The 27125-nt window shown below is 41.2% G+C and overlaps 1 protein-coding gene across 3 annotated transcripts in view; it reads left to right on the top strand.

Annotated features, from left to right (window-relative positions):
* fam120c (family with sequence similarity 120C) overlaps positions 1-24585 on the top strand; it is a 28700-nt gene extending 4115 nt beyond the window's left edge. Inside the window, exons 3-17 of one of the 3 annotated variants that reach the window (XM_046057664.1) lie at positions 73-155; positions 1815-1943; positions 4183-4285; positions 4386-4459; positions 4811-5070; positions 9336-9498; positions 9589-9672; positions 10690-10861; positions 12258-12507; positions 13929-14043; positions 15455-15664; positions 16145-16385; positions 16996-17131; positions 18105-18168; positions 18353-24585. In XM_046057664.1, coding sequence (XP_045913620.1) covers positions 73-155; positions 1815-1943; positions 4183-4285; positions 4386-4459; positions 4811-5070; positions 9336-9498; positions 9589-9672; positions 10690-10861; positions 12258-12507; positions 13929-14043; positions 15455-15664; positions 16145-16385; positions 16996-17131; positions 18105-18168; positions 18353-18610 — 2342 coding nt within the window. In that variant the 3' untranslated portion in view covers positions 18611-24585. Of the gene's footprint in view, positions 1-72; positions 156-1814; positions 1944-4182; positions 4286-4385; positions 4460-4795; positions 5071-9335; positions 9499-9588; positions 9673-10689; positions 10862-12257; positions 12508-13928; positions 14044-15454; positions 15665-16144; positions 16386-16995; positions 17132-18104; positions 18169-18352 lie in introns of all 3 variants that reach the window. The other 2 variants (XM_046057665.1, XM_046057662.1) reach the window with 2 other exon arrangements.
* The last annotated feature ends 2540 nt before the right edge of the window (positions 24586-27125 follow it).

The following is a 27125-nucleotide window of genomic DNA, read 5'->3' as shown; positions in this document are numbered from 1 at the left end:
CGCCCCTCTTTGTCTGTCTGTCGTTCTTGTTCGTTGGCACAGCAGGCATTTGAAAGAGTCTCTGTCTTGCAGGAAATCATATTCTGCCTGATGAGGACCTGGCTGCCTTCCACTGGAGTCTGCTGGGACCAGAACACCCACTAGCTTCTCTCAAGGTATCGTAAACTTCACTGGGCTAAAAGTTCACAGTCCTCTGCCATGCCAGTCTGTGGGACATGCTTTTCTTTCTAATTTCACAATAAAATCCATGTAGCAGTTTAGAGGTATGATGCTTTCCTATCAATGTTGACTTTTATAAAGAAAGCAGGTAGAACGTAGTTTTATTTGTTACATTATAACAGGTTGTAAAGTGAAATAAAGTTTGCCTCTCCTTTCTGCTACATAGAGTGGGGAACGCTTGATTGTGTTTTTATGTGGTGCAGCAGCAGTAACAATGTATTATCGACATCTTAAAATCATAAACTTGATAGAAATGATTGGAATGAATGAGTGAAATTTTAGTAATAGAGAGAAATCTGTCTAGATTATTAGAAAATCGCACACCAGAATAAAAAAGTAATTGATCTATTTTTCTTCAGAGCATCTTAATATTTTCTAACTTGTGTCTGCAAACATGAAACATATGTGAAAAAGTCTTTCTTTTGTTAAACTGTTTAATACATGGCCCAGGCTAATGTTCACTGATTATCACTTAACTTATTACTAGTATCCTGGTTTTGAGTGTTTGAGTCATTGATCATATTTGGGCTATGGTGTTGACATGTAACATGAAAAACTCTAGTTATTCATGTCCCTATATACATGAGCACAACAGTAACCTGGTTTTTAATCATCTGCCTGCAAGTGCGTCTATATTTCTCATAATCTCAGCCGCTACGAATGTTCAGAAACCAGGATCAGCTGTTTACATGCCACAGTATCCTGGTTTCTGTCAGCATGCTCTGTCACACCATTCCTCCACAAGCTATTCCCTTATCCTAGCTATTCATTTACACATACATCCTTCATTTAATCTATATAATACCATAATTGAAATCAAGATCTCTTTTGCAAGAGAGACCTGAGTAAGAAGCAGTAAGAAAACACACACAGCCAGACATAACAAAAGCATCAGACGGTCACAGACATCACTAAACAGATTTGAAGATTAAAGTTTTTATTAAATTATTTGGCCTTGTGGAGATGGTGCTGGAGAGATGTCTTAAGCGTTGGAACAAAATCTTCCATAGGTGGTGACTGTAAAGGCTGTAGCATTTAATTCATATCATATTCAAACTCACCAAATCTAAAGTCCCCTGTCTGTATGTGGACACCGGGTTGTGTGTTACTGCTTAACAATGAAACCAGAACCTCTTTTGTAGCTGGTACTTTGCCTTGCTTGAACGCTACAATTAGAACATGACGTATGACAGCAGGTTTAAAGCCAAATTAAATTGTCAGTTCTGATCTCCATGAATATTTTAATTTGGAGTTTTGATCCATCCCTATAAAATGGAAACCAAACCTTTTGAATAATACAAATTGAAATAAGCTTGTCTTGTTTAAAGGTCTAATTTTAACAATAAAATCAAACATATTTGGTAATAAGTCAAAATATAGCAACTGTAACTAGATTACCACCAAGCCACCTTTTTAAACTGTGGTCTAATTTAACAGCAATCTAATAACATAGCTACACAAGAACTAGTTATATGTTTTAGTTTACATTCCATAAAATAAAATGATAAAAAATGCAGATCGATATCTTCATGTTACTCCCCACACAAGCAGGTAGGCATATGTGGATTTAAACCTCTGTGCTGTTGCTGTCTCAGGTGCGAGCCCATCAGTTGGTGCTGCCGCCCTGCGAGGTGGTGATCAAGGCCGTCTCGGAGTACGTCTCCTCCATCAAAGACCTGGGAAACCTCGACGTCATCGCCAGAGATGTCTTCAAACAGTCACAGGTAGGTTGTGTGTGCGCACTGTCCTGATTTTGGCAACCTCTTAATATTAGGTTAAAGGTAAATTGACTAAAACAGATTTACATGTTTCATCTCAAAATGTGAAACGAAAGTTGTATGACATGCTTTTAACTTAATTTCTGACCGTTCATACTGGACTGCTGTTGGTGGTTAAATAGGTCATCACTGTTGACACAAGACCTGAGTCAGCATCGCCACTTCCTCACACATCAGTACCACACTTTATATAAGTCCATGTGCAAAACAGGATTATCTAGTTTCAGTTCATCAGATGAAGCTGCTTCAACATTTACAGTGTTGATTTACATATAAAAGACAATTTAGCAAATGTATATGAGTATATTATTATACGTCTTGGGTGTTCCGAACACAAGTGGACATCTCCAAGTACAGGTGTGAACTGGGATCGGACGCATTGTGATCTGATCTCTCAGAACACACATGGATGCATTTATTAGCAGTGTGTATGCGAATTGAAAGACCACCTACTCAACTGATCATTTTTGCGTTAGCGGAACTCATTCGCTCCCCAGCAGCATCATAAAAGTAAAAGCAAAATAACACAAGGAAGCCACGGCAACATGCAGAACAGACTCTCGTGGATGGCGTAAGCTATTAAAGCTTTATTTAAGCTTTAAAGCTAAGAGGACCGCAAGAGGGTGGGATGGTGATGGAGCAGTGGATAAGATGCATGCCTTTTTTTGTGAGAGACCCGGGTTCAACTCCCCACTGTGACTCGTCCACCAATGTGTCCCTGAGCAAGACACTTAACCCCTTGTTACTCCAGAGGCGTTAACACACATAGCAATTGTAAGTTGCTTTGGATAAAAGCGTCAGCTAAATGAATAAATGTAAATGTAAGAGGCTGACTGCACTAACTAGCTAATGGCAATGCAATTAGCAGTTACTTAAGCAACAAGTCAGACAGTCTGTCCATCAGGAAACTCTAAACTGTAAATCACAGAGAGTTGAGGTAAAGCAGCCGGAGGACATCAGTAGGAAAACCAGTAAATATTTTTGTACAGTAATCAGTGAAGCCATTTGGTCTTTTCAAATGGAAATTATGTTCAGGTTTATTTGCATAATAATTAGCAATTTAACAATGAAGTCAGTCACAGTAATTCTACTTTTTTGTTTATCCAACTTCAACTAAATAAATCACTTTTTTAGCTGTGTACTGTGTTGCACATGATTAATAAGCAGGTTGTACTGGCCCCTATCTCAAAATAAGAAATAGCTGTGTGATCAAAACGTTTTACATGTGACTTGATGTATGGCAGATAAATGTTTAAGCAAAGTACTCGGGGCTCCCCTCTGTCTTGAAAATGTTGCTTCAAGTGTTGCATTTCTCTCTTTTCTCTGTTTAGTTTAGTGGAGCTGCACTGCCATGTTCATTGAGTCCAGTAAACAACTGAGTTACAGCAGTATGTACTTATATTCCATCACTTGCAGACGCCAGATGTAGAGACATTTGTTAGACTTGGACCTTAAAGGATATGTTTGTTTTTGTTCTGTATTTGTCTCATCATCAGCAAATCACGTGAAAAGACCAAAACCAACAATGAATGTATCCCTCAAGTATTGTCTGTGGATCCAAAGCTGGATATATCTTTTTCCTCTGTGCCATTGATCTCCATTATACAGTGGCACGTTTTGTTAATTTTGAGTCAATCCCATATACATCGTCCTACTGCTAGAAATTCTCACTGGAGCGCCAAATATATATCAGTACACCGCTGAAAGTAGTCGATAACAAATGCACTATTTACTCCTGTTTGAGTAACAGTTGCTAAAAACTATAGTGGCCAGCTGTTTTAGGAAATTATTTAGCCTTTAAAGTTTTCAGTAGGAACAAATGTGTTTGACGAAGAGCCACAGACGGAAGGGAAGTCAGAAAGTATTGTGAGCCTTTGTCAATAAATTAAAAAAATATTTCCCTGCTTATCCTTTAAGAAATTCAGGTATTTTACTAATTTGGATCCAGATCTAAAATGAAGCCGGTTATTAAAACTCAACCCCGCTGATCCTGTAGTTATTAATTTGGACCTAAGCTGAGTTGACCCGTGTTAACGCAAGGTCAGTTTGGAAAAACTCGTGTTGACAAATTAACTTGCGTGTTATCCAGGTCCTTGCTTTGGTCCAAAGGGGAATTAGTCTGCAACAGATGTGTAATGATCCCAGCATGATACGTAGTCAACATATTGCTTTGTTTCCTTTACAGTCCCGTATGGAGGACAAGGTGGAGCGATTCAAGAAAGCTGTGGAGTATTTCTCAGCTGCCTCCAAACCTCGCTCGCCCAACATGGGGCCCTCCTCTTTCATCTGTGAGTAGTAAACTGTTCAGGAAACAGAACCAATACTCTAAACCATTATGTAATTTTATTTATTTTTTACATCGCTGTTCCTTTGTCTCTCCATGCTTAGTACCTGGGTATGGGCCCAATCCATTTGGGGGACCACCTGGCCACATGGGACCGATGCAGCTTGGAAAGAATCAGGTAGATTCCTTATCTTGTTAATCCTTTGTCCTCTTTGATGTGTGTGTAATTCGTCCTCTGCTCTACATGAATCTACATGTAGCAGAGTGGATTAAGTTTCTATTGTTTTTTTTGCTCTTTGAAATCCCTATGTGGCATGTGCTCATTTAGGGGGGGAAAATGGCTAAGGGAGGAGGGTGCAGTCTTTTCCATCGCAAATCCTCCCACCAGCCTTGATTAGATTCTTCCAGTTTGATCTGGAATAAAATAGGACAATAGTAGTTCCTGTCCCTGAGACATATTCTCCCCTTTCCTCCCCCCTCACTCTCCTGTGCCCCCCACCTTGTCCAATCCCAGTTCCCTCCTCCCCAGGTTCCCGGGTTAAAGCCACCTTATCAAAATGCTCCATACGGACCTGGTTCCACCCCTCCGTTTCAGAACCCACCGCTGCCTTCCCAAGACTGCAACGATTCACTGACGAGCAAGATGGGCTTCACTGATTGGTCGGCTCCATATGATTCCACTCAGGGGGGAAGTCGATTACCCAATCATCACACCAGCACCCAGTCTGGTCCCTCTCCGTCTCCTTCCTCGTCATCAGATGGAGATGAACCCAACGACAGCAACGCAAAGTAAGACAGAGAGAAAGTAAAGTTGTGTTTACACTTTCCAGGTTTTAGCAAACGGTTAGCTCCCTAATTATATTTAAGTGAAAAGGGCATTTTGGCATTTTAGGTGGAGCAAAGCATTTTACATAACACATGTTTTGACTAATCCCAAGGAGAGCTTAGCTTTCATTGTATGTTGGTTACACTTTACAACAAAAAAGCACTTAAGGATATGTGGCAATTGGCTCTTTTGTCAATTTATTAATTAAGTCCAATATAATTCTGGGAAGTAGTGACTTTTATGCAAATTCCTGTCAGAATGGCAGCATGTTGTTGTGGTTTTAATTCTGTGGCCTACTCTGTTAACACAACAGAAAGCTTGCTGGAATTTGAGAGACAAGTTCCTGTTAGAGAGGCAATTTAACATGTTAGTCTCATCAGTGTTTCCCCTAGGATGGAGTTGTAGCAGCGGAGGTGAAGCAAAACATTTTTTTGTGCGCGTAGTGCGCAGTATATCTGAATATAAAAACCCCAACACAACATGTCTCAGCAGCATTGCTCTTGTGTAAACATGCGATGCAAATTAGAATAGCTTAAAATTTCAGTGTTTTCCCATAGTTTAGTGTGAGCTTTAGATGAATGTGTTGGTCGTAGTAGTCATGGTCAGGAGGGTGGGGAGGTTTTGGGGACCTCCCCCAAGAAAATTTTATGTTTTCCAATGAAAAATATGTAACTTCACATCATCATGGGCCATTATTTTCACCATATCTCTGAACAAATAGTTGGAAAAGCTAGAGCAGATAATCAATCAACACCCAAAAATCAGTCTACTGGGAAGGAACTACAGTCATTAGATTTGGGGAAAGTAATTTGGTTGGTTATGATGCTCTCCACAGTGATTATACATTTCTGGCACAGCATGTTTTGGGCATCACCCCCTAAGCCTTAATGGCAGGAAAACCCTGTTAATGACGTCAGAGTCATTATAGATATGATTGTTCATGTTTGCCTTTTGTGTCTTCAGTTTACAGCTTTAGACATTTATCTGTAAAGACATTTATATAAAAAATTAGGCAACATGAGAAACCAACTCCCTTCTCAGGTGCATTATATATGTACATTAAAATCCAAAAAGCAACGTCTCCTCATTAGCTTAAAAGGACTAGTTTGCATCACTAATGTGCTTTACTAACCTCAGCTCCTCCAGTCACCAGCGTCCTCTCTTTTCCTAACAATTACATTTTCAGACTCATCTGAAAACTGAAAAATAAATTAGGATACCTGTCTGTAGGCTACAGGACAGAGCTGTAGGCTACACCAGTTTAGTCTAAGTTTGTACCTGATGATCTCAACATCTCACTCCCGATTCAGAGTTGCGCTGCTGTTATAGCACCACCTGTCGCTTAGATGTTCTGTGAAGAACGAGGAGAGGAAGCAGGCAAAGCGATGAGTGTTACCGTGCTCGCACAGTGTGAGTGAAAATTAGTAGCGCATTGATATAATAATGAGTGTCGGAAATTTTAGTAGCGGCGGTCACAGTTGCGCGAAGGGGAAACACTGCTCATATCTGGGGAAAAAATCATGTAAAAGTCACCTACTAACATTTCTCTCTCTAAATAAAAAAAGTCTAAATTGAATTTGAACATTAATGTCAAGACTGCAGCAGCACGAAGTGAAAGACACAGAGGGAAAGAGATTAAATTTTCATCTTGTTTGAGCTGCAGTGATTTTCAACAAAGAATTAATCGGCAACAACTTTAATAAACCAATTTGATATTTTTTCAAAGAAAAGAATGCCTAAATTCTCTAGTTCCAGCTTCTCAAATTTAAATATTTGCTGCTTTCTTTCTTCTTCTAAAATTGGAAACTTTATATCTTTGGGGTTTGGATTGATTAATTGAGAAAAGAATTAGCAGATAAATGGATAATGTTTGTTGCTGCCGTAATCTTCTTTGCCTTAAAAGCGCTATGATACATTTTATATATTAATTTTTAACTATTATGCACCAAGAAAAGGTTGGTTCTTAAAATATATGTTGTTCGTTAGATTCTTACATCAGATGAGTCTAAATAAATGAACATCCAGAAAAATGCATTACATACAGACTAATAGGAATTAAACGAGTCTCAGTCCCATTTTAATCCCATTCTATGCTTATGCACATTCTGACTTCATACAGTACTCAGCAATGTTCTTTTTATAAATGATGACATTAATGGATTCACTTGTGAGAAGTGTTTGTGAGTGTCCCTTGTACCCAAAATGGTTTTTAATTAATTAATTTAATTAATTCATTTTGAATGACAAAATAAGTTTAAAAATCCATCACTGATTCTCAGCCTGTGAGAGAACAAACACTCATCTTCCTTCATATCATTACAGTTCTTTTCCTTTAAGTCACCGTTGTCCTCCAGTTTTCTCTCGCACGCCAGTAGTCACATATCGTGTGTGCAGGCGTTGATCCATAACAGTCCTAACATGTCTGAATAAAGCTGTAAGGGAAGATTTATGTGTCTGACAAAAAGCTATACCTTATAACAGATAATTGAAGCTAGCACATTATTTCATCTCTGAAAAGGATTAGAAAGTGCTCTGCCTTCCAAATCAATATCAGGTCCTGCTTTACCAACATATTAATCCACTCTCACTGAGACCGGTATAAAGGCAAACAAGGCAGAGCAAGCAAAGTGTAGCTGAACTGCAGATGGCAAATCAACACAAGTCCTACATCTACTGGACACTGCCTCTTTGTATATAGCAACACGACTGTGAGTGTTCCTGTAACAACTACAACAGAGTGATTCGTCTTCTCTGTAGCAGATCTTGTCAACTTCAGTCGTTTTCTGCAGTTAGACTTTCATTCATACCATGTTAATAATTTAAACTTAGAAAATCAGTATTTGAAAGAAATAAGGTGTGCTAAATGTAGGAGTGACTCCTGTTGTTTTTTTTTTGTCTGATTTGAATTTTTAATTTTAGGAATTTAATTATCGGATGTGACCAGTATTTAAAGACTTGATCATGACACCCCTTAAACCGTGCGTCTATAGCAGCTCTATATCACATTCACTTTTATATCACTTGTTGACTGACTGACCTCTTCACCCCATTTACACCTGGTATTAAAATGTAATCTATGTCTGGACACGTTACCTGGATAGGGAAAAACACATGTTAATGTAAATGCCTAAAGATATTTGTACATCAAGCGAGAACGCTGAAAGAAATGTGCCTCTAGTGACTGATTATGAGTGTACTCTGTGCCATGAAAGTGCAGAAATATGCAATTATACAACAGAACTGCATGAAAAATGAAAGCTATACGAGTGAGAAATAAATGATATACAGTAAGAAATAATATTGTGCCGCTGGTGCAGCTGATCTGCTGTTAGCAAGGCGTGTAATTTATCTAGTGACAGAGTAGCTGACAATATAAAGTTAATAAAGTTTCCCCTAACTCAACAAGTCACAAAACTATGTGCTTGTTTTTTATTTTTAAGGGAGCCTGGGGCAGATTTGCTTCCACCTCAAATTACAGATGTGGAGGTTTTGCTCTAGACAACAGAGATCCGATCTAAATAAGGATAACCAGAACGCATGAAAAATACCAGACGCAAGCAAAAAGACAGGATTGGATTGTTTATTATCCGGGTAAAGATCACGTGTTAATACAAGGTGTTAATAGGGTGTTTGTCAACAAGCTTAATCTGTAAAGGATCCCAACTACCGATTAGCGATTCGGGGATTACAGCTACTGAGGAGGAGGATGGAGCTGCAGGGATTACAATCTACACATGTTCTTTTTTTTGTTGTTGTTGTTTTTTTTCTCTTCACATGTTTTGTTGACCCTTTAATCGACAAGTCACAAAATAGCCTTAAGGGGCTTTACAATACAACACCCTCATGTTTAGACTCATTGGCCAAGAGGACTGGTAGGTGAAAAAATCCTCCAGCCAAGCATAATAAACTGCCCTTTTCTGTTTCAGTACCTTTCAGTTAGATAATCAGGTGTTATGTAGGGCTGCCCCTGAATAGCTGAAGCGTGGTTTTGTGGCACTGTTTATATGCACATAAAACCGCATGTGGTAGTGTATGTGTCAAACTCTGATACAGACAACACAAGACAGAAGCAGCCCGTTAATGACACTAAAACAACTCTCAGCGTATTTTTTTTTTTTCGATTCGATTTTCGAAGTGTTTTTGCCACAGTATCTTCAGCTTTGCGTTAAACACACACACACGATGACTATCAGGATGACTAAACACTCCCATGAACACTTTCTTTCAGCCATTTGACGGACAAGCCCTCTCGGTGGGAAGATCCTGCTGGAAGAGGGGGCTCGGCCTCTGGAGACGGTTCCCAAGGCAACGGGAGCGGGTCACACATTCCCTCACTGTTGTCTATGGCGACGCGGAGTCACATGGACATAACCACGCCCCCTCTGCCTCAGGTGCCGTATTGAACACACATCTTCAAACCAAATGACACAGCACAGTTGTAGAGTTGGGTTGGAAATTTGCAGTTTGTTTTTTCGTTTTAGGTTAGCGCTGAGGTTCTTCGTGTAGCCGAGCACAGGCACCGAAGAGGGCTGATGTACCCCCAGATTTTCCACATATTGACCAAGGTAAACGGTTTTCCTCAGTTAGATGAAATTAATGTTTTACTTTTGTCTGCCTTTGTCTCTGCAAGCATGTATTCTTTCTCTGCAAGGCCCTCAAGGCACCTAATTAAAGAAGGCTTATAAAAATGGCAAAGGAGGAGGTGATATATCAATCTTGGCAGGGCTCCAGACTAACTTTTTTCACCTCCCGGAACCGTCCTGAAAAACAATTTAAACAGTCCTGAAGTTAATGTAAGCGTCCCAAAATCAAAATGTTGTTTCTTTACTTTATTATCCTATTGTTAATAAATGATGATAAATTGATAATTAATTGAATTGCTCGATTCAAACAAGAAGACTTAAAAACAAAACTGAAAAGTTATCTGTTGGGGTACCTTTTTACCTCGATGATGAATGATTTAATTGGTTTTCTGTTCATGTTCAAAACTTTCTGCACATTCAGAATCTCTCCCACATATCTGTGTTCTCTGAGATGTCCAGAAAAACTCATAATATTATGAAATTAACAGCATATTTTATAATATTTTTAAAAAATCTACCTGACCTATACTTTGCCGGCAAAGTACAGGGTTACTTTACTATCACGCCGTATCTCGAGATTCATCAGCTGGGTGGAGAAGATTCTCGCTGCTAGTTGACATTATCATAATATAGATTTGTTTGGTGAGAAGATTGATGTGACGTCTGAGAGGTCTGCAAGCTGTTTGTGACTGAGAGGATAGATGGACATGTACGCGGGAACAGGTGAGCAGCCAGCCAGTGAGAGTGACTGTAGTAACAGCGTGAGAAGACGCGCTCCATTGTAGTCAGTGCTCTGCCGGTTCAGTTTGTCATTAGCTAAGTGATAGTAATAAATAAACACGCACACAATCCCTTGCGTCCCAGAGAATGTTTCTCTTCGTCCCAAACACATTTCTATTGTCCCCAGGACGCCATTAGTCTCGCGCCCTGGCTCTTGGTCCTCCCTGTAATATCTCTCCCTGTTCCCTTTCTTCTCCCTCTACCCACCGCACCCCTCAGGGAGAGATGAAGATGCCAGTGTGTATAGAGGACGAGTGTAACTCTGAGCTCCCGCCTGCCTCTCTGCTGTTCCGTGCTGCCAGACAGTATGCCTACGGCGTCCTCTTCAGTCTGGCTGAAACACACCGCCGCCTGGAGAGACTCGCTCTCCGCAAGAGGGCTCCCCTGGAAGGTAGGTCGTGGGGAGCGAATGGTAGACAGATGGACTGCACATACTCAAATGTATTCTTAGATTTCTACCTGGGAATTGTGCCAAAGGTTTAAGTTTTCCACAGATGGATTTGTTTCTTTGAATTGATGATTTCTGAGAAAACTAACTATAGATGTTAGGGGTGGATGAGAATATCTTGGAATCAGACTGGTCTTTTACAACTGCCTTTACTATCTGAGCTCTGAAATAATGTCCTCTCGGTAGCCAATTAACTTAGATAGGTGTCTTTTTGGTTGTTTTTATATGTAGTATAATGTGTGATGGTTAGTTAATTAGTCATTACTAATTAGGAAAACATTTGGTGATTTTGTCATGTTATCCTAGATTGTTAATTATTGTAACCTGAATTAAGTTCATTGACAGTGATACAGAGTCTGGTGGTGGTGAGTTTGTGCTTGTGGGAAAGGGAGTGTATAATATATTTCTCGTATTTGTAGGTAAGGTGAAGAATAGACATCAGTAATAATGTTAAAAATGACAAAATATCTTAAAATTAAGAAAAAAGTATGAACCACAAGCACATGACAAATTAACGTAGCGAACATGACCACGACCACCTTCCTTTCCAAGTCAGTTTGAAGTGTCGACTCTGAAAACCGGAGATTTGCGGAAATGGAGATCCATATATCAGAATATCATATTATTATACAGTGTCTTGGAGCTTTAACACCTCCACCGTGCCTCTCTTGGTGTGTCTCCCTTTTGTTGAGCCAGGCCATTACAGTGGTACATGCTTAATTTTTCCAGTTGGTCTCTTACTGGGTCACCACACCAGTAAAATCATATGTCCTCGCTTGCCCTTATGTTTTTTTCTCTGTTTCATTCAAGAATGAGATTTGTTTTTGTAATGGGTTACATATCTGCTGACTTATCAGACAAGTGGTTAAGAAGGGGAGGGGAGGAAAAAAGTTTGAAGCTTTGATGCTAGCCTGAAGGCTTTTCCCATGGAGGACATTATGACTTGCCAAAGAGGTGTAAATAATACCGTTAATTACTTACTAGCGTGGCTCTCTGATATATCTAAATGTAATAGAGCCATATTTATTGGTTACACTGGTGCTTTTCCTGAAATGAAAACTAAAAATATCTGCTGTGAGAAAACTGTGTTCTCTAAAAGTTCCCTCAACTGTGGGAATTAAATCACTGCTAATTCACTTTAGGGGATTGATAGACTCTCTCTCATAACAGCCCATATTTGAGAGACACACTGAACCCCTACCTGCACTTTTACCGTTAGCAGCTTTGGAGGAGTGAGTGCGCTAATATACCAGCCTGCTCCAAAGCCTGTCACTGAAAACCCTGTCATTGTCTCTACTGAGTTGTTTTTATATAAACTTCTCTTGCCTCTGTGTTACAGTTCCTCCAGTGATTGTCAAAGAGTGGAGCAGCGGTAAAGCCAAGTCAGCCCTGACTCCGGAGCTGGTTCCGGCCCTGTGTTTCCGGGAGTGGACCTGTCCCAACCTGCGGCGGCTGTGGTTGGGTCGTGCCAGCGAGGACCGCTCCAGGAGAACCAGGGCCTTCCTGGCCTGTCTACGCTCTGACTGCCCAGCCCTCCTCAACCCAGCACAGGTCCCACAGCATCTGCTGCTTATGTGCTGCGTGCTCAGGTATGACGGTGCTCTACACCACTCCTGGTTGTAGTTTAGTTAACAAAAATCTGTGTGTGTGTGTTGCCCTTAATGCAGTGTGATGAGCAGCCCAGTGAGAGTCAGGCACCGAGTGTGTATATTTCAACATTTCTGCTCAGATATTTTCACTGTGCACGACGGCTGAAATGATTAGTCAATAAGTCACTTAATTTGTACTAACTAATAGGGTGGTGGTGATGGGGTGGGGTGATGGCGCAATAAGACACATGCCTTTGGTGTGACAGACCCGGGTTCAATTCCCCACCCATCCACCATTGTGTCCTTGAGCAAAACACTTCACCCCTAGTTGCTCCAGGTGTGTGTGACATGACCTCTGACATGTATAGCAAGTCGCTTTGGATAAAAGCATCAGCTAAAAGAATAAATGTAATGACTCATTGATCAAGATTTTGGTGTTGTATAAGTGGAGGTTTAAAGCTGCTGGATGTACTTATAAAAATCTCTTAGTCTGTTTGTTGATCTGCAAAAGTCGCCAAATTTTATAATTGATTAATTGTGGTTTGTCACATTACATTCCTACAAGGCCAGGCTTTAAGTGCTTTGCAAGCAAAGACATGTTGACTTGTCACAACTGGCAAAGAACAGGTGGAACCATTAACATGTAAAGGTAACTACACCATCAAACTCTGCTAGACCGTCTCTCCCACTATTAAAAGATGCAACAGAGGAGCGAGGGCGCAACAGCTGAAGGAGACTTTGTCGATGCGTGTGTGGAGCGGATGGTTATGGCTTATAGGGGAGACTAACTGACCACCACTCAGTTGAAGCAAGGACAACGAGGTAGAGCTGGTAGTCAGAGTAAACCAGCTATGAGAAGATACTCTCCTATCTCTGTGACAGATAGGAGGTGGGACTTTGACAGTTACTTCAAACACATTTATGGCCATTCTGAGAGAGTCACTGTGTGCTTACCTGTGTTATAGCGGAGCTAGCGGTTCTACTATGAGAGGCTCTCCGCTGTGTGTAGGGGAGTGTCCGTACACAGCCATGTCCCTGCTGTTTATCACAGTTCACGTTACTGCTCATCAGCCATAAAGATCTTTTTTATCTGTGAATAAAGCAGTGGGCGCATGTGTTTTGTTCACTGCCACTGCAGAGAAATAATTCTCCTTCATGTACATGTCGTTTTTCTGTTGGCACTCATCAGTCTTGCTGATGAGTGCCAACAGAAAAACGACGCAACAAACATCTATGTCTGAGGGGAACAGGCTGCTGCTACAGTTAACTAGTGTTCTGCTTTTTTTGTTCTGTCTGCTGTCATGCACAATGCTCAATCCTATGTATAAGAGCCTTGTAATTTAACTGCACGTGGAGCGCATCAGTACACTGTAGTTCTGTGTTCCTGCTCTGAAGTGAGCTTTGTTTTCCTTCTCTGTCAGGTATATGATGCAGTGGCCTGGGGGAAGGATCCTCCAGAGACATGAGCTAGATGCCTTTCTGGCTCAGGCTGTTTCCAGCCAGCTCTACGAACCCGACCAGCTGCAGGAGCTCAAGGTAAGACCCCACTCCTCGAGGTGTGTTCAGACCAAACGCAGAGTGAATATGTTTGCTGGAATTTCTTTTGAACATTTAGCAACCAGCAAATATTTGCCCTTAACAGCCAATGGGAGTACTGTGGAAGGCAACAAAACTAGTACGAACTTGGGTAAGTAAAGTACAAGCGATAGCTGGACTCAAGTAACATATTTTCAGAACTTACTATATAGTCTTACGGTTTTGCTCACTTTTCTCCTATGCCACTTTTTTTGTTCAGTCCTCCGTACAGTAAAGACGTTGAATCGTAGAGCTCTGGGTGCCCACAAATGTTTCTCCTCGATTTCTGATTCTCGTTGATGTCAGGAGAGTCTTAACGCTGATAGGAAATTAAAAATGATCAGCTCATGCAGATGCGTATTTGTGTCTGTTTGCATCTTTGCATTGACTTTGTATGTAACATGCTGCTTGAAAAATTTGCACACTTATGGCCTGAACACACAACAGACGTTTTATAGAGGAGACATGCCACTCAATCACATCCTCAATACAACTCTATGGAGAAAGCCCGTAACGGCAAGGATGACAGTTATCCCGTCCCTCCCGCTAGAAAGCCAATCGTCTTCTTTTAACAGCCAAAGCGGGAATCATATTTCAGCCAATCGTGTGGTTCCACTGACGTAAGGGTCTGTTTTACTGCGACTGCGCATGCGTGGTAGTAGTGACGCATGCGTAGTAGAAATTCAACCGGTCGGGGAAAAACGCTTTTTAAACATTATTTTGGGGCAAAGTTGTCAAACTTTTTCAGCATTTTTTTATTTATTTTTTTATTAGATTTTACTGCTGATTCTAGTCATGAAGTTTTTATGTCCTGGTGACAAGTAAAAGTGCAGTTCTGGCTCTCTCCCCATTCAGATAGGAGCCTGGTCTTGAGGGTCCGAAATAGCTGCCCAGAGGTGTTGCCAAGATGCTGCAGTGGCATGACTTGCCCATACGGACTTTTCACACGATCACTCCCTTATTGTTGGATAATCATAAATCAGGGTTTTACCTGATGATTCTGCACACAAGTCTCATGTTTGTATTGTAATTTTTAAATTTAACATTTTTTTGCTCTTGTTTAAATCCCTTTGTGCAGTTTTGAGTTTATAATTTAGTTGCACAACTAATGCATCCTCAAACACTGTGTGCTGGTGGATGTACTAATCTTACTACACTCGAAAATGAATGTAAGTAGTTTTGGTGTTACAAGCAAATTTTATTTTGGTAGTGTCTCCCTTGAGACAAGATGTAATGCGTACGCCCACATACCATGTGTACAAAACCTCATGATTCACAACTCTTCTGCACTCACTTCCTCTAGCGTTTCTACTATTCGTCTCTGTGTTACTTATAAAATGCTGTCATGTTACGTTTGTGTGTTTGCCGTTAGGTGGAGAAGGTGGATGCCCGAGGTGTGCAGCTTGCTTCCCTCTTTATGGCCGGCGTTGACACAGCGCTGTTCATCAATGATGTGTGCGGCCAGCCGTTACCATGGGAACACTGCTGCCCCTGGGGTTTCTTTGACGGCAAACTGTTCCAGAGCAAACTGGCCCGGGCCGCCCGCGACCGGGCAGCCCTGCTAGACATGTGTGAAGGGCAGGTACGAACACAGTTCTTTTGTCCCGATCAAAGTCCTATAATATTGGGTATCTGCCAGTACAGGTCATTGAGTCCGATCCAGTCTGTTTCGGACACATTAAAACAACAGCTATAGCCTCCTAAATTCAGCCTTTTTCTCGAGCTTCTTGATCCAAACACTGAAGGTCCCAATTAGAGGCCATAAAGTTCATAAGCTCAAATTACTGATATGAAATTTATGAAAGATTAAATTGGAGAATACGACTCCTGAAATGGACTTGATGTGATCCACTCGAGAGCAGAGGAATCTCGCTGTTGGAGTTGTTTGAACTAAAGAAACACTAGCACTGTAGTTTAGTAAAGGATTGGATTTTGATCTGCTTCATTTTATCTTCTCTACTATTCCGTGTCCCCACTCAGACATTCCCGGGCTGTGTGGTGTTTTCACATCAATAACTCTGTACCTGGATGGCTCAGTCTCAGTTTTCTTTCTGCTCTGCAGGAGGAGCTGGTGTCCAAGGTCGAGAAGATGCGTCAGGCAATCCTCGAAGGCATCAACCTGTCCCGCCCTCCTCCTCCTCCCCCTCCACTTCCACCTCCTGCCTTCCTCCCCCCCACCATGATGCCCCCTTTCTACCCCATGCCTCCACTCTACCCACCTCGCCCCATGGGCGGCATGCCACCTCATCATCACCCACATCATCCACATCACCCAGCCCAGCACAGACCCAGAGCCTTCCCAGGTACAGAGATGCTTTCTTTTTACCGGTTGGTTTTTAAGCATACTTTGACCTTCAAATGGATGTAGATTTCCCCTTCACTTCATCCTAATTCCATACTACACACACTTCTAGGCAGCTTTGAGGTTTGTGTTCACAGTGGAGACGTAAGAAAATGGAGCATACTGAAAACAATCAATATGCATTATGCTGTTGATGTACACTGTTGTCCCACAATGCAATGCATAAATGGAGAAGCAGCTGACAACTGGAAAAAATGACTGTGGATGGTGATGAAACACAAAGAAAAAATAACTATTTGACTTTACATGGGAAGGCAAGTTTTATTTGTATAGCTCCTTTCAACAAAAAGGAAATTCAAAGGTATAATTTGCGCTACGGTGCTCTGCAATCAAATACGATTTTAAATAGGCCTGGTATAAAAAAATGAAAATCAATATGTGGCTATCAGCGTTGATATTGTGGCGGGCCGCCACAAATAAATGAACATATGGGAAACACTGATACTGTATAGAGGTAGTGTGTAGTATGGAATTGGGTCACAGCTATAGATTCCTTCTTGAGACTATAAAAAGAAAGATCTCAGTGGTCACTTCTGTTCTCCTTTCTTCAGGCATTCAGTCCATCCCCCCTCAGGGAGGAAAACTGGAGATAGCGGGCATGGTTGTTGGCCAGTGGGCTGGGAACAAACCAATCCGTGGGAGAGGGGGTTTCAACATGCAGGTGGTGTCAGTGGGAGCAGGAAGAGGGTGAGTAAGATGATGCTGTTTTTATCAAAAATGAGCTTTTTGTCTATGAAACCACTACTTTACAAAGTTGTAACAACATTGCATATGTTGTCATTATGATGACCATGGTTTAGTTGTTGATATTCAAAATATTGACACATTATTTAGTTATAGGGCTTTTGCATTGCATTTTTGTATGGGTAGGAATCTTTGGATGAATAGAAATGGGACTACTGTTTCTACTACTACTTTCAGGCTCTTACTCCAGTAAACTGTGTGCCAAACCGTTCACTTCTGTCCTTATTCCACTGAAGGGTAATATGAAACATGTCTGGCAGTTAACCTAACTGGGCCTGATTAAACTCACTACATGACTACCAAAAAAGAAAAAACAGAGGAAAGTGTGTGAAAGGATACAGCTTTTGTATTTAAAAATTAAGCTGCATCAAATTTGGAAGCATCTTACACTACGTGTGTTGTTATAGTTTTGTCTCCACCGGCGTGGAATACACTGGTGGAACTTTAGTACTGTGAAAAGCTGGCGTCATCCAGAACTGACGAGACTGTTGACAGTTCTTTTCTTCAGAGTTTTTGCAAAGTACACTACCCAGGTGCTGCTGTGTCCTCGCGAGAGTTCCACTTTATTTGTTCTGTCAACATTACAGAAATCTATGTTTGCCATTTGTCAGTCGATTCAGAATTGTAGATGAGAAGAAGATGAGAATCACGTCTACAATTTTTATGTATTGGAAAAAATAAATTCCTACATTTAGGAGTTGACTTTAGAATAGGTTGTCACAATGGAAAGGGTGATTGCTGTTGGTTGAGAGCCGTCAAATTGTTCATCAAAGTTGAACTTGAAGTGAACTGCCCGCATGGATTTATTTCGCTACCATGTACTTATTGTGTGTGAAATCTTCCTTAAACACTGGCCGAGTGAACTACTGATACTGGTTGTCTTCCACATCCGAACGTCTCTGTTTCTTCGTCACAGGAGAGGAAAAGAGATTCCCGCAAAAGTAAGGGGAGTGAAAAAGGCACCTGCCAACAGAACACAGGTATGACACGAGCAGCGGACCAAACTTTTACACAAAGCTCTTAATTCATGTGATCTATATTCCTACATGAAAAGTGATCACCAGAGAGCATCACAGCTCTAAATTCCCTCTTTTTCTTGTCACATTCCTACTTGCCATCATGCCTCCTGCTGTTCTGTTAAAATGCTGTCTGACTGTCCTCCAGACGTCGCCACCCCCCCCATCTAGCAGTCCCCCAAAGCCCTCAGAGGAGGCGGGCTCCACGCCAGAGGTTGCGACTCAGCAGCTGAACGGCAGCTCAGCAGCCTCCGCCATCGGCCAGCCCTTGGAGCTGGCCTCCCTGGCCCAGCCAATCCCTTGTGCCTTAGCCAGCAGAGACAACCAATCAGAGGGGGTGGAAGTGGAGGCCCCCTGTTGCCTTGACGACTGCCCGTCAGACGGAGCACTACAGAAAGAGGAGTGATGGCGTCCTTCGCCGGATGCACTGCTCTGAGAGAGTTCTCTGTGTTCGACTGCCTTTCCCCTGTTTTTGTAGCCCTGTCTACTAGCTGTGCACATTATCACATGGAGCAGGACGTGAAATGAGGCTCCTCCTCCTCTTCTCTGCTGCTCCATGTGATAGACTAAAGCAGTTAGCTGTTACTTCCTTTTTAGTTTTCTCATGTGGTTTTACATTGTTTTACGAAGAGAGGTTTTCTCCATGAGTCTGTAAGCGCCCCACCCCTCAAAAAATCCTAAATGCCTCCCTCCCCACACTCAGAGTAAAATAAGCTTCAAGCCCCCACCCCCCATTATGACCCACCACTTAAACAAGCCCCTTCTTACGTATGGGTATCAGTACAGTTTTTTTATTTTGTGTTTTTAATTGTCCCATTGTTTGAATCTCTGCACACAGATGTTAAGCTTGCAGTGGATGTGGTTTCCATGGTTCACAGCATCTAGGCCTGGTCGCCATGGTCGGCGGTTGTGTGTTGATGTTTGTTGCCAGCTCGTGTGAGGTTTCTCTTGCATGAGTTCAGAGAGGTGTTCAGAGTTTGACTCTGGATATGTGGGAAAAATGTTAACAAAGTGATGTACCATTCTTCTGTGCAGTCCCCCTTGTCTCCCAACTCTAGCAGCACTGCTAAACACACTGTTTGTATACAAACTAGCAACAAACCCCCTTTATTGATTGATTTGTTATCTATCACAGGAGCACTTCTGCACCACCATGGTATTAGCGTGCTATCTTACTTTGACCAATGTAGCATAGCCTATTGCTTAGCTGTGGTAAGAGACCCCATGGATTTATGCACCTTATGCTCCAAAGTATGCAAGATAATATCCCGATCCTCAAAAAAAAGTGCATTATTATATTCTCTCCCCTTGTCCCTAGTCCCCTTCTCCCAAAGCTTTGATTGTATTTTCCCAACAGAAGCACTTAATGTTGTATTTAAATATAATGAATTTGAAACAAGCCCCCATACAGGTGAATTGACAGTCTGTTAGGGGTGCCCCCCTACGCATAAGTAAATGATAATGACTTGTAGAACTACATTTAAAGGTAGAGATCTATTTGAGAGACGTCAGAATGTGAACAGAGTGGTTTCAAACAAAGAAGCACTTTGTTTTAAAAATGTTAAACCACACTGGACAGTCCTCTACCAGGTGATAAAGAAATAAAAAAAAACTCTGAGGCAACTTCTGGAGTTAAGGCCAAAAAGGAAAAAATTATGCTGCCCAGCAAAAGATGGAAATGAATGATGAGAATTTGGGTAACTGCTGCTAGGCAGAGTTCCCTTCAGACTGGCCTCACGTTCAATCAAGAACTTTGCAATGAAGCTGAAAAGACTCCTGATTTTCCAAATCAAGGATTCCTGGGAATCTTTTCAGATTTCTAAAAAGTTTATTTCCAAAGTGTATTTTAATAAGGCTAGCCGACTGAGGCAGCCAGTGATATGAAAGAGGTGTGGCAACAATGCATCAAAGATCCCTCCACCCGTCTGGTGGCGATTGAGCAACTGTTGTCATGACAATAGCCCAACACTAAGAGCTGTTGCCCCGCAGAGCTCTGGTGTGTCACTTTAGACCAGCAGGAAGCACTTCCCTGCCCTGAAGCACCTCAGCCGAACACGGCAGAGGCTTTATGGGTTGGATCACATGTGACAGGAGAGAGAGAGGCCTCACGGCGGACCTGAGTGTACCGCTCATAATCTGAGACTTCTAAGAAAATGAATTGTTTTATTAGAGCACTTATGTTTGTAGAGAATGAGATGTGTCCCCCATAGTAGATTTCATCTGACTACAGAAATACAACTTACCAGTTCCTGGTAGCACAACCACAAATGTAAAAGCAGTAAGACCGACGGATAACTGCCTGAGAGATGCTGGCCTTGAACATTGTAATCTCTGTAAACTTACTAAGAGAGGTTGAAATGAGCTCACTATGTTTAAAAAAAGGCAAGTCAACAAGAAGCACCTTATTTTCTTACTATGTTGATGACTTGTGCTCTATCGTGTGCCACAAAATTGACATGGAAAAAGCTCTTATGAAATGCCGTTTTGAAGGACAAACCCTGACTATATATGTAAGTGTTAATGTAGTCGTGTCAGACATCCCCTCAGTTATGAACTCAACCATTTACAGTGAAACGCTGACAGTTGTCCCAGCCATGAGCGTAGGCCTACGCTCATCATCACAGGTCTGGGCCGCGCCGCCGTCTCTTACACCAACACCAAATAAAATCAGAGGTTCAGACTTGTTAACCGTTATTGGTAGGGAGTAAGCATACGAGTGCTGTAGGTGTTTATAGGTTAAGAGTAGGTAACAGCGTCGGGCTTAACACAGGACTGTAATACAGACACAAAGACTAGGCTAGAGAATATAGCTCCACTGGCCGAAATACTAAGTCTAGAATTACTAGGAGTCATATACTTAACTGCTTTCAACTTTTGACATTAGTACAAATATGTGTATCGCAACAGTACATTGTTAGAAGATGGCTTTTCTGCGGCGAGCCAGAGTGTGATGTGGTATATGATGCCCTCTCTCGATTTGCTCGCCAGATTAACAGTTATAAACACACACACACACACACACACACGCACACATACACGCGCGCACACACACGCACGGCAAGACAGGTAATCAGTTGCATTTGTTACCAGCAGCATTCGCTCTGCTTTTGTGCTGAAGTGATTTTGTGCCGTTTCAGTTCCCAGTGGAGTGGTCGTCAGTTCATCAGAGATCATTTTGGTAACACATTCTGCTGACTAAAAAAAATAAATAATCCCACATTTTCTCAAGTTTGCATGGACGGATTAAAAGTACATGTTAAAGAGGTGTCGGGTACAGGCACACAGACAACCACGTTATACACACACACACACACAACACATGAACACAGAAACACACACAGATACATAGATGTTAAACCCTGAGTTACACAGTAGCTAGTATGGAAAAAAAAGTCAACACAATACATGATGTAGTGTCCCTCTCTTGTCCTTGTCTGTTTTAGTTCAATAGATATTTGATCAGTGATTTTTATGCTCGTTATCCTAACACCCCCCTTCCGCCTGCTATGACACTTTCCCCCGCAGCCTCTCCTCTCTACACACACCCCCAAAACTGTTCATTCACTTCTTTTCTCCACCCCACCCGTAAAATCTTCCTCATAAGAGTACATGCATCCATCCACTCACACATACACACACACACACTCAACCATGCCCACTGATTCTCATTAAAAGCAGTCTCACACACAAATACACTCAGATATTTTACAGACAGGTTACCCCTCCAGCCCCCCGTATCTCAGTTCTCTCTTTCACCCTTGTCACATCCCTCTCTGCCTCTCCTTTAGCCCTTAGGACCGTTTATATTGGCCTGTTTTTTTTTGTTTTATTTTCTCTTTGGGCTGCCCCGCCCCTTAATCAACCCAACTAACAGTAAAGGTTATATTAACGTTGATAATCAGTTTCTGTATGTATCTAGCCAGAGTCTGGAAAAAAAATCAGAAAAAAAAATCAAAACGGTTTTATTCAATTGTGCAAATGTGTTTTTCTTACTATTTTTAATGTTATTACATCTTCTAATCTAATCCTTCTACCATTGCTTCAGTTAGTACTGAAATACGCTTAGCCAACCTAGAGATTTGAACTGTAATGATTGCATTTTTCCTTACCTGTATTTTATATGGCATCTTTAGACCACCGTTTATTATGTACGTAAGTAAATATTGCCCGTTTTATGAATTGAAAATTGTCGTCTGCACTATGTATTATGATTCTCATAATATCCCTGATAACAATTTTGTGGTCGACTCATTATTAATCTAAGCTGAACTCTGCGCCCTTGCACAAAGCAGCAAAACATCTCTTGTCAACACCTGAGAACCAAAGTACACCTAGCTTCCCCTTATAAAGCCCCCTGTTACCCCCCAGCGTTGATGGTTTGCCCCCGAGTAACACGTTTTCTGATGAGTATGATTATATATATATATATAATGACATTACAGCATGTGTGATTTATCTGACAAGTCTGTGAGGTAACGGTGTTTTTACACTGTGGTTTTCGTGGAGACGCAGACAGACAGGGAAGAAGGAAGGTAGTGTGTTTGTGTGGACAGTGAGTAAGTGAGCGGGGTAGTTAGGTTTAGACATGTGACCATGTGTTTTGGCATTGTCGGTGAATTCACTACTCCTGTTTCTCGCTCACGCTCAGTTTTAACTTCTTAATTGACTGAATTTAGGCTGTGTGAACCACCGCACGCTCTGACTTCTGATCTACACTAAAACACAGGACGAACGACACCTGATCTTTCACTCGTGCTGGGGATTTGGCGCCCTCTTTAGCATTTTTCTTACATGTAATTGTTGTGCTCTCTCAAACTTGCCTTTAACTTCCCAGACTCAGATTGATAGATCACCTTCTTACTATACTGAGTCTCTTCACATGTGGGCATGGAGGCTGTTGAAAGTGGCTGAATTTTCCTCAAAACACAAATCTGAGATTCGTTGGCCTCCCAATATAGATGTCATAAAATGTGGATTGCAAAAATTAACATTTTTACCTGTATGGTAAAGAAATTTGTAAAGATGGTTAAATAAATAGATAAGAAATTAATTGATTCATCTGCTCGAAACAAGCTGTACTTCCAGCTTTTCAGTTGGTAGCATTTCTTTTTAGAGCTGCAGCCATTAGTCTATTAATCGATTTATTCTAGTGACAAAATATTTATTTTGGTCATTTTCACAAGCAAAAATGCCAAACATTTGCTGGTTCCAGCACCTGAAATGGGAGAATTTTATGCTTTTCTTTGCCATATGTGAGCATAAACTAAATATTTGGGTTATGGACTGTTATGGTTAAATTAAACAAGCTATTTGAATCCATCACCCTGGGCTTCAGGAATTTTTGATGGACTTTTTGTAGACCAAACTATTTATCAGGTAATAAAAAAAAAAAAACGATGTAAACATTAATTGGAAATGTAGATAATTATTGCAGCCCTTAAAGATAATACTACAGAGTTCTTGTCAACAAATTACAATCCATGACTTAGAGCCTTGTTTTATAATCCATAAAAATGTTCTTGTCTAAGGCAAGAGGAAGGTGTAACTGCAAAAAAATCTCAGCTGATGTGTAGCAAGGAAAATTCACCCCCTCTGTGACTGGTGAAATAATAAAAGCACCCTGCCTCTCTGCCTGCGCAAATGGGAGCATCTCTGAAGAGCTTGACAATGTAAAGAGAACCAAAAGTCCCAGAACAGAAATGTACTATGTAGTGTTGTAGACATCAAACAGTATTATTGTCTGTCATACAGAAGGTGGAAAGAACTCATCAGTTGTGTTGTACCTGTTCTGATCTATTTGCAGGGTTCTCACAGCATTTTGTCCAGTTTGAATAAAGGTCCCTATTCTGTCTGTCTCTCTCTACACTGCCACTCCCCTCCTCAAAAGTCCTCCAAGCTCCAGTATAATTCCCCCCCCTCCCCTATTGCTGAGTCCAAGTAAAGGGCTCAAGTTGATCATTGTGGGCCGTTTCTTGACATCTTTGTCAGTGATGCCCTCAGCCACAAGTGTACCAATGCATGTACTTTACCACCCAGGGCCTGCCCCCAAAACTACCTGTGCAGCGAAAATGGTTAAAAATCTATCCATAATATTATTGTTATAGAAATATTATCATCATCATTATTGCTGTTATAATTATGGTTGGTATAATTTGTCATCGTTAGCATTATGGAAGCACCAGACCGTTAGTGGAAAGATGAGAAAAAGAAAGGCTTTTTAATTTTTATTTTTTTTTATTTTGTCTGGCTGTTGGTGGTCTGATCTCACAGAGGGAGGGGAGGAATGGTTCAGAAAGAGACAAAGATGGCAGTCATGTTTGTACTGGTTGGGAAATGACTTACAGTGCTGAAATAAAATTTATTCTTTTAGTAAAAAAAGTATTTGCTGTGTCCAGTGTCTTGATTTCTTTAAAAATTTAAGTTGGCTTTAAAGCTGAATTGAAAGACTGATTCAACACCAATGTCATCCCTATTTTATTAAAGCGAAAAAATGCCACAATAATTTGGATTTCAGAAGTAACTGAATACTTAATTGTGAAATTTAAAAGAAAAGTAGTTTTGGGCTTGCATATTTTGCTGTGATTTATAGATGTAAAGATCAATACCACTGTTGTTTGTTCTGTAAATATGAAGCTACTGCCAGCAGCGGGTTAGCTTAGCATTAAAACTGGAACCAGCTAGCCTGGCTCCATCTAAAGGTAACAAAATCCACCTACCAGCACCTCTACAGCTCACTTAACAAGTCACATGTTTGGTTTTTGTTCAGATTACCAGATTCAGACAAAGTGTAAGAACTATTAACAATTTACTATTTTACATTACAAGTTATGTGCTGGACTATTTCTTTGCCGGGTGTAATGACTCCCTGTGGTCTCCAATGGTTATGAAAAACTAGACCCATCAAGGAAATATTAAATATAAGAACTTACATGAAACAGCAAATCGTCGTTTTACAATAAGAAGTGTTAATTGGAGATATTTAGACAGTCGAACAACATCGAAATCATGTTTAAACTTTATTTTGTAACCTGATAACGTCAAACTGACAAACATGATTGATATTCTACACTTGAAGTCTCATTAAGTCCCGTAGATCTCGAGATATTTACGCCCTCAGCACTCAGGCAGCAACCACAAAAACCCTCTGCTAGGAAAGATGGCGAGGAGGAGCTACATGAAGTAAACCGAAACAGACCAATTCTCAAACAGACGTCGAGTTCGGGAAATTCACGCCGTTATATAGTGATTTTTGGATACGAATCTTAGTGAATCCCCGAATCACTATGAAGCAATTGTGTTGAAAATTGTTTCATTTTATACAGTCCAAAATGGCGGCATCTGCTGGTCGAACCGTTGGTTGCGGTTTTCTATTTTTTTTTTTTTTAATAGATGGATTGAATCTGAGGCCACGATTAAACGCTTTGTCCGAAAACATGTTTTATTGTTATTTTTGTTCGATAAACCTGGTATTATAAAAACTATTTAAACAGAACCTACATCTGTGTTTGTTTGTTTTTAAATACTGCGGCAGATTGACAGAGAACACCCCGCATTCAAATATGGCGCGACACCCCCCTCTGATACGAGCGTGACGTAGTGAGGCCTCGTTTGGGGGGCGGTCACGTGATTTTTGGCGTGGTGAGGCGAGGCATCGAAACATCTTGCTGCGATACTTTTGTTGTGAAAGGTCGATACTGGGTACGAGTTAGTAGTCTGCGTCGAGCCTAACATCGCTACCGGTACAGGTACAGAGACGGCCGCGGGGCCTGCGAGGACGTGCGGGATGGCGGATGTGACAGCAGTCGGAGTGAGAGGTCGAGAACCGCCAATTCTAGCTAGCTGTCAGCTAGCTTGTTAACACTGTTGGCTAGCTGGCTATCTGAAGGCAGGCTGCTGGTGTTGCAGTTAAAGGCTAAATTAGCCACCATACAAAAAAAGCAGCACGGATAATTTCGCTCTTACTCATATAAGAGATATCGTCGTACTGTCAACAAGGGCTTATTTGCCCAAACCTAGTGGCTAATAGTAACCAGCTTTAAAGGCTGAGATGGTGCCCAGGTTAGCCTGTTAGCCTCACCTGATTTATGATACTAGCTATCAGCAGGAAATGTTAGCGGTCGCTCAGTCATTGCTGTTGGTACGTTTGATGTGCGTTGGTGGTGAGGCTGGTTCGTTATGCTGCTTATTTTACAGGATGTTAATTTTTTTGTTCCCTAGGTTCAGGAATGGAGACCCTACAAGGACAGGAAGCCTCTTTTAGAAGTAACATTAGGCTGCATCATCTCCTGCTGTCTCATATTTTGTCCTGGTCAGATATGTGTCACCAGATAACAGGGTCACGAGTATTTGCTGCTATGCAGAAAGGTAAGAGTAAAGAGAAGTATAGATTCCAGAGAAGAAGGGGGGGCTGTGGGATGAGGTAGTAGTTTGTATAGTTTTAGGATCACACCAGATCTGGGAGATAACTATACAGCCTACTGTCTTTCTCACGGCAACCAAACCCATCACCTACATGATGGAGATCTCCAGCCTGTCCACTTTGCGTTCAGTTGCCATTTGTGACCAACAGTGAGGATAATTTGCTTGTTATATTCTGTATCTTGCTGTCCTGGTGTGTCCCTGGCTGTTAACTAATTTGTCTTATGAATGATCTTGACTAGTCATATTCACTCTTTCTATTAAATTAGCTTGATTTTCTCAGAATCCCCTGCTGCAAACATGTAGAAAATGATGCACTAAGATATATGCAAATACCTAATCCTTGACATAGCTTATTAAAATTGTAGCTCAATTGTACACGACTTAAAATTAAGATTTAGACTTAACTGTACGATGGATTCACATGTAGGTTACTATGTTTGGTGGGGTTTTTTAATAATTTGCTGGGACAGATGTGTCTGTAGCTGTGATGTGGTGAGGTA

The sequence above is a fragment of the Micropterus dolomieu genome, linkage group LG08 (assembly GCF_021292245.1).
Source record: "Micropterus dolomieu isolate WLL.071019.BEF.003 ecotype Adirondacks linkage group LG08, ASM2129224v1, whole genome shotgun sequence".
NCBI classification, from domain to species: Eukaryota; Metazoa; Chordata; class Actinopteri; order Centrarchiformes; family Centrarchidae; genus Micropterus; species Micropterus dolomieu.
The sequence above is the reverse complement of the archived record's forward strand: the minus strand, read 5'-3'. Positions and strand labels throughout refer to the sequence as shown.